Source organism: Adiantum capillus-veneris, chromosome 23 (genome assembly GCF_014529385.1).
Source record: "Adiantum capillus-veneris isolate H3 chromosome 23, ASM1452938v2, whole genome shotgun sequence".
NCBI lineage: Eukaryota > Viridiplantae > Streptophyta > Polypodiopsida > Polypodiales > Pteridaceae > Adiantum > Adiantum capillus-veneris.
The window spans coordinates 103,706,848-103,718,543 of record NC_140953.1 but is presented as its reverse complement, the minus strand read 5'-3'; the positions used below and the strand labels follow the sequence as shown (position 1 = coordinate 103,718,543).

At 44.7% G+C, this 11,696-nt stretch overlaps 1 protein-coding gene across 2 annotated transcripts; it reads right to left on the bottom strand.

The window, feature by feature from the left end:
• Positions 1 to 1,422: 1,422 nt before the first annotated feature.
• On the bottom strand, positions 1,423 to 6,262 carry LOC147428272 (uncharacterized). Of its 2 annotated transcripts, XM_086497278.1 has the most exons (3): positions 5,932 to 6,262; positions 4,142 to 5,792; positions 1,423 to 2,221 (listed from the first exon to the last, which is right to left on the bottom strand). In XM_086497278.1, the coding sequence occupies exons 1-3, from the start codon at positions 5,977 to 5,979 to the stop codon at positions 1,938 to 1,940; spliced, it is 1,983 nt and encodes a 660-aa protein (XP_086353404.1). In that variant the 5' UTR covers positions 5,980 to 6,262; the 3' UTR covers positions 1,423 to 1,937. The 2 variants fall into 2 exon arrangements, with proteins under 2 accessions (XP_086353404.1, XP_086353403.1); XM_086497277.1 differs by lacking the exon at positions 1,423 to 2,221 and having other exon boundaries at positions 2,477 to 5,792; positions 5,932 to 6,258.
• Between the last annotated feature and the right edge of the window lie 5,434 nt (positions 6,263 to 11,696).

Sequence of the window (11,696 nt, the reverse complement as noted above, 5' to 3'; positions counted from 1 at the left end):
CCTTGTAGTGATCCGGCCTTGCTGTTTTTATCGACACTTTTTTCTCCTTCACTGGAAGACACGTGAAAACTTTCATCCAGTCGGATATGGGCACATCTGCATCTGTCAACTTCCTAGCATCTTTCCCCTCAAGACTTAACCCATATTCTCTGTGAAAATCCTTCTTTGTCGTGCAGAATGCCTTTAATGGCACCTCCACATCCTTGGGGTGAACAAAGCGGCTGATTTTGGGAGGAGGCTGTAACTTCTGTCTCTGAAAAGAATAAATCCATAATCATTACTCAATATATCCACACATACAGGTCTATTGTACACAACTCAGAGAGAGACAGAGAGAGGTGACATACCTTCCTGGGAGAATGTTGGGTCTTTGTGGGGGAGATCTGTCGGGCTGCATTCCTTGGGCTCTTTCTTAGGTTGCTATCCATAGCGAAGGATAAGAAGCGTGCACTAGGGGGCTGTAGAGTGAGTTGAGAAAGGCGCAGAAGGAGAAAGGCACAGAGATATGGAGAAGTACAATCATGCAAACATTCGTCTGACGTGGGCTCCACACGTGTTTTTAATTCCTTCACACGATTATTAAGATTTTGTATCCTCCATACGATTATTTAATTCAAACAATTCTAGCCCATGACACTAGTTTCATACCCCCTAAATTTTAAGCCTCCAAAAGCAACTTTCAACCAGTTAAAACCGGGCCACCTATTCATGCATCCACCCCATAGGCTACTTTGTATGGCCTACAAAGATCCACGAAGCATCATGCTAGCATCAGTCACTGTATGATTGACAATCCCTACTTCAAATGCTCCCACTGCAACTGCTAGGTCGGGCCTCGACACTAGTTGGTCGTACATGAGACGCCCAAATGCTAATGAAATCTACACAAACATGGTTGTACTCACCACATGTCTGTTGCCGTAAGTGAACGTCAAAATGGCAAGAAGGTGGGAGATCACTCGACCACTACATAATCATGAAAACCATGGCTAATCGCATAAAAACCGATGCTCGCATATGCATAAAACAACTCCACAATCTGCTACATGCAAGCATCTAGTATGAGACAAACTACTCAACCGAGCGTAAAGCGCATATCGATATACGTAAGTAGAGAGAAAACTAGCTCAAAACGCATCCCACAAGAGACCCTGTCTGCAAAAAAAAAGTGAAACGTGTGACTATCTATCTGTAGCCACACAAACATATGCAATCCTTACTCATGCGCGAGTGGGTGCAAGAACATTAAATTGTGTCCAAGCTGCCAAAACCTGTCAAAGTGAGAGTAAACACTCGGTCACTGTCAAAGTGGGAACATATTGACCACTGCACAAAATGGCATAACATTGCAATACCTCTTGTTTGCCCTTGTTATATGCAATTTTTACATAGTGGACTTCCCAAGTTTATATGCCTATGTGAACAAGTTTTCCTATACATTGCTCATAGAGAAAAGCTATGTAGGTAGAGTATTGATTGGGATAATGAGCTTTGTATGTTTAACTTGAGGCACACTGTGAACCAACACAAGAGAAAAAGTTGTGATCAAGTACTCGAAAAACATTAACATGGCATGTGGGAAATTTAATAGGGAAATGGACTACATTTGAAGGCTTCCGCACTAAATTCCACCAAATGTTGTAGGTTTCTTGATCTTCTAATATAGAACTTCAAGATAAAATTTCAAAATACTAAAGGTGGGAGTACATAGATTCTAGGCTCTTTTTTTGAGCACATGCATTAGTACCCTCTTTGATCTTTTTGTCACCTTTGTTGTTGCCTTTCTTCACTATAGTTATAAGTGACTATATCTCAATCCATAGGAACTCCAGATTTTATGCATGGAAGCCTGTAAGTGACAGACAATGTACTTAGGAAACCATGAGTGAGTCAAGGAATGCCTTTATTTGTGGTAGCTTTGGGCATTTATTTGGCAGCTATTCGGTGCATGCCACCCCCATTTGCAATAGAAGCTTGACTTGTGACTCATGTTCTATATTATTTGTCCCTAAGGAGGAGGTTTGCAAAAAAGGTGCAAGTACAATCCTCTCTAAATCTACACGATTATGTGATGGTAACAACTTGCATTTCACCCATTCATGAAGGCTCACTCCATGGAGGAGCTCGTGGGTCGGCCCCATCCCTGTTAGCATCTCCAAGATGACTATTCCAAAGTTGTAGATATCCACCTTGGTTGTGATTTTTGTTGCATATGCAAACTCTGACACACAAATTTTGCAAAGACATTTGTTAATCACAACAACCAATCATAACCTGAAACATACCTATATTTGTGTGTTTTAATTATGTAATGTTTTCATAAAGAGCTTGCATGTCGACGGCATTGCAATTAAACATGCCTCATTAAAGAAGCGTTCTGCATTATGGTGACTTTGCCTATTATCATATCTACTTTGGAAACAACTTGACAATCAACATAAGAGAAGGTGTGCCTATTAAATTAGCAAAAGAATCATTTTATGAAATGTCGCATCTGAATTATTACTTCGCATCTCATTTGCATGCATCCTGCTTAACATTCTTATTGGACGTGGACTGTGTCCTACAACTGTAACCCTCTGTGTGAGCCTTCACTTGGTGCCACACTATGAATATGAGTATCAGTCTCATGTGTACCCACCATGAATCATAACTAGCAAAAGAATGTGTGTGTATCATACGTAAAGAGCAAGTTACACAACCATATTTGAACACAATATACATGGTGCCATGTAGCCGATGGACCCTTTGAAGTTGGAAGTTAGGGAGACACCTCCTGTGTTACTCTTTGCAAGTTTTGCTAGCCCAAAGTCTGCTAGATGTGCCTCAAGCTCAGAGTCAAGAAGTATGTTGCCTGGTTTAACATCCCCGTGGATAATAGGCAGAGCATCATGCTCATGATGCAAGTAGACCAAGGCATTTGCGACACCTTGGGTTACCTTGAGTATCATTTCCCAGCTCAGCCTTCCAATTTCTTCTCGATTGGTAGCTTGACATAGATATTGGTGCAAACTCCCATTTGGCATAAATTGCAACACCAACGCATTTACTTCAAGGTTAAGGACACATCCCAAAACCTTCACTAAGTTCCTATGCCTTAGTTTACTCAAGATGTGCACCTCCTGTAGCAATGCTTCCCGAGAGCATGGAATGTCGTCCTTGAACTTTTTCACAGCAACGACTTCCCCATTTGGGAGTACTCCCTTGTACACTAGACCAACTGCACCCTCCCCTAGCAAGTTCTGCTCTGAGTAGCCTTGTGTTGATTCCCAGAGCTCTTCGGCTGAGAAGTGCCTCATTTCTACCAAACTTTTGATTTTTTGATCCACCTTATGAGCTGGCCGGCTCTTTCGGAAGTATCTATAGTAGCAAATCGCCGATAGAATGGACGACAGTAGGACCAATGATGTGGCGAGGGCAATCAAAATCCTTATCTTCAACCCTAAATGAGCTTTTCCGTGGTGGGACTTGCAAAGCTTATGTATAATTGGACCACACAATCTAGGATTACCTTGAAATGAGCTTGCATTAAGGTGCTTGAAAACACCGAAGAGGGGAATGGGACCCTCGAAATTGTTGAGCGAAACATTGAGAAATTGTAAGTGCTGTAAGAGTCCTAAAGTTGGTGGCAACAAACCTGTCAGCTCATTACTAGATAGATTCAATGATATTAGTTCTGATTTGTTGTTAAAATGTAGGGGAAACTCTCCTGTGAAATTATTACTAGAGACATCGAGATATTTAAGGCTCATAGAGTCACAAAGATTCTCCGGTAGGGTACCCACAAACCTATTATGGGACAAATCAATCTCCTCCACCATCATCAGTTGTAGAAGCCAAGGCGGGAAATTTCCGGAGAGGTGGTTGTGAGAAAGCTTTAGAGACACTACGTTTTCAAACACATTGCGAAGGTTGTTTGGTAGGGTGCCACTGAAATGGTTGAAGGATAAATCTATTGTCTGCAAGTCTGAACCCAACAAATCTGGAATTGGGCCCTGTAGGAAATTGTGGTCCAGATATAACGCTCGTAAGTGTAGAAGCCTTCCCCATTCGCTAGAAAGATGCCCACCTAGCTGATTATATGACAAATCAAGTTCCCATAAATGACTACAATTGGAAAGGAAGTCCCAGGGTACATCACCTGAGAGCTGATTGTCTTTAAGATCTAGGAGCTGTAGTCCTTCCAATTGGCCAAGCTGTGGCGTAATTCTGCCACTGATGCGATTTGAATCCATAGTTAACTCAATCAGACTGGTAGCATTGCTCAAGCTAATTAGAGGGGACGTAGCTTGAAAACCCAAAAGGCGATTCTGACCCAGGATTAGTTTCTGTAGATTCTTCAAGTTCATGATCTTGGTTGGAAGAAAACCGCCCAACTGATTGTGGGCGAGGTCTACTGTGATAAGCTTTGTGCAATTTCCAAGGGATTCGGGGATGATTCCATTGAGGCTGTTTTGCCAAAGTCTCAAACCTTGAAGATGAGCCAACTGGCCTAGCTCCATAGGGATAGAACCTGAGAGCTCATTTGATTGTATATCAACCTCTGCAATGCTTGTGCAATTGCCCAAACTAGCTGGAACAGCTCCTCCAAGCATGTTTTCTCCTATGAATAGGCTGTGAAGCTTTCCTAAAAACCCGATCTCATCCGGAATGTGGCCTGAGAGCTCGTTTGCATGCAAGTCTAGCTGTATGAGGTTCTTGCACATGCCCAAACTAGCTGCAATAGCTCCTCCAAGCATGTTTTCTCCTAGCAATAGGTTTTGAAGCTTTCCCAAAAACCCGATCTCATCCGGGATGTGGCCTGAGAGCTGGTTTGCATTCAGTTCCAGACTAACAAGGCTCGTGCATTTACCCAAGCTGCGAGGGATGAGGCCTGTGAGGTTGTTCTTCCACAACAATAGACTTGTAAGACTGGTTAAATTTCCCAGCTCTTTCGGGATTCCACCTGCTAGCTGGTTTGCATGCAAGCCTAGCTGTATGAGGTTCTTGCACATGCCCAAACTAGCTGGAATAGCTCCTCCAAGCATGTTTTCTCCTAGCAATACGTTTTCAAGATTTCCCAATAACCCGATCTCATCCGGGATGTGGCCTGAGAGCTGGTTTTTATGGAGTTGCAGACTAACAAGGCTTGTGCAATTACCCAAGCTGCGAGGGATGAGGCCTGTGAGGTTGTTCTTCCACAAAAGCAGTTTTTGTAGTTTAGGAAGATGATGCCCAGCTTGAGAGCTGATAAGAGGGGGGATGGAACCACTCAAACCATTTGAACATAGACTTAGTGTGAGGAGGGATGTGGAATTTGTGAAGAGAGCAGGAGGAATGCCACCACTGAGGTTGTTCAAACAGAGGCGAAGATGTTGAAGAGTTGAAAGAGAGCCCAGGGACGGTGGGATGCCACCACTGAGGCTGTTGTTGCGGAGATCCAGAAGCTGGAGTGAGGAGCAGCGAGAGAGCTCTGCGGGAATGCCTCCTGTGACAAGGTTCGAGGAGAGATCGAGGGTGGACAAGAATGTGAGATTGCCAAGATGCGGGGGTAGGGAGCCTGCCAACCCGGAGGCGGGCAGGCTGATGGTGGTGATGTGGGATTGCCCAGAGACATAACTGCAGGTCACTCCCCTCCATGATGAGACGTTATTGCAAATGCTGTGCAAATTGCTCTCATTCCAAGCTCGAAGAAGCGTCTGTGATGCAGCAGAATTCGCGAGGCGAGCCTTCAACTCCAGAAGAGCATACAATTCAGCAGAGGGAATGGCAGCAGCGGATGTATTCCATATTGTGCCGCTGCTATCGACAACCTGCGAGATCAAAAAGATTAAGGGACATTTTTAGGTCAAGATAGATGATTACTCATCGGAGCAAAAATGTAATAGCTGCTTATCTGAGATCTTTCCCTTACACATGAATTGATGGTTTCATATAGAATCATAATTATACCTGACACAAGAGCTGCAGTAAGAAATTAACGAGTAAAAGGATGGCCATGGCTATATAATTGTACTGCTGCCGCTGCTGCGAATGAAATAATCTGATCAAAGAGCTGCAGCTTGTACTCGACCATTTCAGTCATTTTTAAATCTGTCTGCTTTGGAAAGGAAGGGCACCAGCAGTTGAATGATTGAGATTCTCTCTACACTCGCTCTACTTTTATTTTATTCCATTACTTTCCAAGATTCCCTCCACTCGTCATCTCCTGCCTTTCAAAAGTAAGCAAATTATCCAACTTAAATCCTCCACACAATGTTAACTTTATTTTATTAAACTCAAATCGTCGTGTGCGTGCCTCGTTCGTGAGATTCTCTCGTCCCCACCCCCTAGCATGCATTCTGCTTCTCCCCTCACTTCATGCGCCTCATCACAGGAGCGGCCCTGCAGACAACCTCCGTCTGCAATATTGCGCTCACAGTAGGCACTGGTAGACTCGTAGACTGAGCTGCGGCTCATGTGTCTGTGGAGGGAGAGAGAGAGAGAGAGAGAGAGAGAGAGAGAGAGAGCGAGCAACTGCAACTGTAGCTCACGAAAACGGCTGCAGCTAGGCTCTACGTCCGACTCGGATTTCAACACTGACCTGCTTGCAGGTGTGCGATGCTCTAGCCACGGCCCGGCTCACATATCCACCTCGCGATGACGCCAACTACCTGCAGTGCCAGAAATGCTCGCGTACCCCACTTTGCCCCCTATCAACACTGAGCTGCTTGCAGGTGTGCGATGCTCTAGCCACGGCCCGGCTCACATATCCACCTCGCGATGACGCCAACTACCTGCAGTGCCAGAAATGCTTGCGTACCCCACTTTGCCCTCTATTAATCCCAAGATTCTTTCGAATTTAGAGAGAGAGAGAGAGGGAGAGAGAGGGTTGGTTACGGTGCCGACTCACCGGCGAGTCGCTGCCACAAAAAGGCGAGAGAGAGAGAGAGAGAGAGAGATAGAGAGACCTCTGCTATATATGTCTCGAACTACATGCGCCGAGAGTCAACACTACAGACACAAGACAGAGCGAGCTCTTAGAGCTACGAACAGACAGAGCTCTACTCTTAGCAATGAGCCTCTGAACTGAACTACACGAGAGAAAGGAGGTGTCAATTACCCACCGCATTCCCCACTCCTTCTCGACACACAGAGAGAGAGAGAGAGAGAGAGAGAGAGAGAGAGAGAGAGCGCAGCGACACCTGCGCCTTCCATGAATGGAAATCAGCAAACAGCCGCTACCGCCTTTGCTTCTTTCGATCGCGAGCGAGCGAGAGAGAGAGAGAGAGAACCATGTGTTACGCCGCCACCTGCGACCCATAAAGAAATTGAAAAAAAGCATCTCTTTCACTCCGAATTTTCTTAAAACGACCAGACATATTGGATTGACTATAGAAGAAAGCCCTCACTCCAGATGTAGAAGTCCAAGGCGACCACAAGGTCTCGTTCAACCCGTCAGCTGTGTGGTCCCACTTGTCTGTTTTTTAGGAGGGCCCAATCAAATAAAATCAAAAATTTGAAGGAATCAAATTAGATGCTAAGGGAAATTGTGTCCAGCGATGTGATCAAATCACGAGCGTGTGTGGGAAAGGCATCGAGTAGATAAGCAGGCTGAGGGCGATGGGGAGATGGGGAGGAGGTGCACAAAGGAGGTAGGTGCCAGTGATGGGGAGATGAGCAGAGGTAGGGTGGCAAGCAGAGCACGCAGAGGAAGGGCGACAGGCGGAGCCATATGTCTACTTTCTATTTTATCATAGCTGCCAACATAAGCGGTTTTCGTGCGTGTTGGAGTGGTTATGGGACCATATTTGAAGATTCATCTCTTGAATGGTGAATGTTCGAATCCGCTCCTCCCTTTTGAAAAGGTAGTTAATCCTTGAGAAGAATGTAAGGGAATCTTGCAAAATCTTGGGAGGTATTGAATAAACTAAAGACGCTGCCAGTAGTAGGCCCTTCCATTCCAGTATACAAGAAGATTTAGAAATTTTCTAATATTTCAGTGTTTTTCATACAATGCACAACATCATAAGCTTTCGCTCGAGAGGCACCGCATACCAAGCTAGGTACGATTGGGGTCCCTTCACCGATCCCTTGCCCCCAATCGTACCGAGCTAGGTATATGGTGCCTCCCTCACAAAAGCTCATGATGTTGAGGTAAGTCACAATGTGGGAATTATTGTGAGAATCTGTCCAAAACTTCTTGTGGTAATATTGTTCTTTATGGGAAAATTCCCAAACATGGATGACATTGCAAACAATATATAGATGCTGGTTTCTTCCACCCAGTGTGCAATGACAAACTCTTCTACTCTCAGTTTCAGGATTGTTCAAAATCCTTTTCTTCAACGAGCAAGACCAACATGCTTTCTTGTCTACCGACCATCATCCTATGTGGACAGATAGTCCATGTCATTCTCGGGCAGCCTATCAAACACATTAAAGAGGAGCTATTAACCAAATGTCCTATAGGCTGTATGGGTCGAGTTGGTTGACCTACCCTCTTTTCTCTCGCCTAGTCTACCCGATATCGTCCAATACATTGAAAAAATTCTATTCTCCCCTACGCTTCATTGTGCCAATCGAAATAAGGCTTGTATACCCTGGCAAACCGGCCATAAATCTCTCAAGACGCTAGAAATTGACATGGAGCAGGTTGGACGTCTTGTAATTTATATAAAATGGGGAAGTTTGGCAGGATCCTGTTACCATTATGGTCAATTGGGACACTTCTCCAAGAGTTGTCCCACAATAGTCTCTTCATCAAGGGATTAAATTCCATCATATCCAGGCAGCATGAACTTGATTCCTCGAGAGTAATTTTTTCAAAAAATTTCCTTCTCGGTAGAGAAAACCTCTCCCACCAATAATAGTGTTGACTCCCCTGTCTACGCAAGAGCTCCAGGGCAAACCCTGTCCCTGCCACTAAACCCAATACTGGGGTCACAATTGGACAAGCTTCAACTCCAAGAACCCTATTTCCGAAGAACTCCCCCTCTGGCTCGAAGCCTCCTCGAGACAAAGGGAAGAGGCATGTAGACACTCATGGGTACACTTCAGCCAAAATAACCTTCAAAGGCAGACCTTCCTCCTCTTGTTATAATTCTCTCCGACATCCCTGGAATACACCTAGAAGTGCATATGGATGAAATGGAGAGTGAATTTGATACACAAACACAGGTTTTGCATAGTACTCAATGAAGATAGCCTCTTACAACGTCAAAGGTCTTAAAGACCCCACTAGAATGTACTCATTTCATCGTTGGCTATTAGCTGGAGATTATGATATCTGTTTTGGTCAGGAATACAAGCTCCACACCCGCGCCTCTCAGATGCTTCCTTACAGAGGGTACTCTTGTTTTTATTCTCACCAACTAGGTCAATACTATGGTACCTTGACATATATCAAGGATCTGTACATGCCAATTTCGCTCACTGACCATGCATCAGATAGTCTTCTAGATTCAATCACCATGGGGTCCTCTTCACATGGTTAACTAGTATGCCCACAGTAGTACCAGGCAACGTGTTCTTCTTTGGAATTGGATCTCTCATCTTCACATCCCTAGGGGTATCCTTCATTAGGAAGGGAATTGGATATAGGAGGGCCTCTTTATTTGACAGTTTAAGGAAATTCTTAAAGCTTAAGCCAAGTTTGACCAAGCCCAAAAGAGAGGGCCAAAAGGCCTAGCTAAGATTTTTAAAAATACCATTTGTATATTTTGTATTTGAAAATAGGCTATTTTAATCCAAAAGAGAGATGGGTAACTAAATTTTAAAATAAATTTTCCCCATCTCTCTCCTCTCTCTCTAACATATAAAGCACACTCTCTCACTTGGCTCTCATTAAAAGAAGCACTTTTTAGGTCCCCGTGCCAAAAAAGCAGATTTTGCATATTCTCTCACTGCATTCTCTCTTTAAAATGTGAGCCAACTCTTTCTCTTTCCTTTCAGGCCAAGGGCTACCCTGGAGGTCAAGGACCTGACCAAGGGCCGACTCCCCAGTGGAGAAGGGATCGTAGGGCCAGGAGGCTATAAAAGGGAGGTTGGGCGGAGGATTCGGACTGTGGCAGTTCCCAGGGTGTTACACTGGTATCAGAGCTGAGAGGAGGGGAGAGGTATGGAGGAGGGGGAAGGACTCTCTCTCTTTAGGTCTCTCTCTCTAGAATACACTATGAGGCATGGCCTCTCTCTCACTTCGGAGTATTCTCTCTCTCTCTCCCTAGTCTTTTAGCAGAAAAACGTGCATGATCTTGCATGTGAGTGCAAGCCGTGGTGTACAAGGTGGCTAAGCAGGGGGTCAGGTCAAGGCACATTGCGTGTGCAGAGACTCTTGGCAAGGGATCGGATCTCGGGCGTGTGCAGCAAACCCTATGTCAGGAACGAGGAGGAAGTTGACCTGCATAAAACGACGCTCAGATGGGCTCGTTGGGAGCGTAATGACGATCCAAGGGGGGTTCGTTTCTGCAGCAGTCCAATACGAGCTATGGAGGTTTTGCTTGGTCGCTTCTCAACCTCGCGCTCGTCGACGACTCTGTAGCAGGAACAACTCGTTTTTCTTTTCATATTACCTCACGTTTGGGCACCCAAGGGTAGCCCTAAGACCATCCTAAGAGCACCCTCCCACCACCGCTTACGAACTCGTCTTGTGATGTGCAAACGACGGCCAAGTTGCACCATGCAAGACAGTTCATGGTCGAGCCAAGGGCCACGGACCACTCTCAAATTTTGCAATTTTTGTTGCACATGGACACATTCAAGAGGAAATATGGACTTCATCACCGGCATGCAAGGCGATTCAAGGTTTTCGATTAGGAGTTTTTACACGGCTATCTACTCCAAACAATTATGCCATCATGGAACTTAGTCCTCGATGATCCAAGGCCTCAAACAATATCCAAGGCATGAACATCAACAAAGTGTCTCGACAGGCAAGGTGTTTGAGGTCATTTAGGCGGTAAGCAATCAAATTCACTTTTGTTTGTTATTTTCCTCAAGCACATGTTGCATCACAAAACAAGCACGCGACGGGACCATGCCGAGTATTTTGTTTACCAAACTTTGACTCCAACGACCAATGATTGATTTCAAGACCAAAATCAAGCACGACTTTCGTCAAAATTGTTCTCTAACATCTCAAGGCAATCAGCATGGCCTATTGCTAGACTTGATCCTATTGCAAGCGACGACTCCTCCAAATCTTGAGTTGCGACAAGTATTTCTCTATATCGTATTCTGAAATTGGAAATTTTGCTAGGGCATGGCTTCTTAGCATGCAAATTGTCCCTCGTGTTACCTAGCAAAGAGGGACAACACGGCTTTCAGGACTGGACTCTACACATTATAACAAAAGTGTTATAGCTTGCCAGGGAGCACGCAACATACGTATACGAAGCAGGCAACCAGCACTTGCACCCAATATTGCATTACTCAGGTACGCTTTGTTTGTGCAATATTTTATCGGTGATTTTATGTTTTCAATATGGTATCCTACTCGACACGGTCCACTCTCAAAGGGGTATATCAACCGTGTCTTACCTCGGGAGCAAGGATCCATACAACCAGGGTTCCACAGACATGGATCTCTATCTCTTTATGCATTGGATGTATATTTATTTCATAGCCATTGTAGCTTGCTAGGGAGCAAGCCGTATAGGTACATGAAGCATAGTGGATATCCACCGCTACTTGTCAAGCAAAGGTTGCTTTGATCAAGCATTGTTTGACAATAGCTGCCA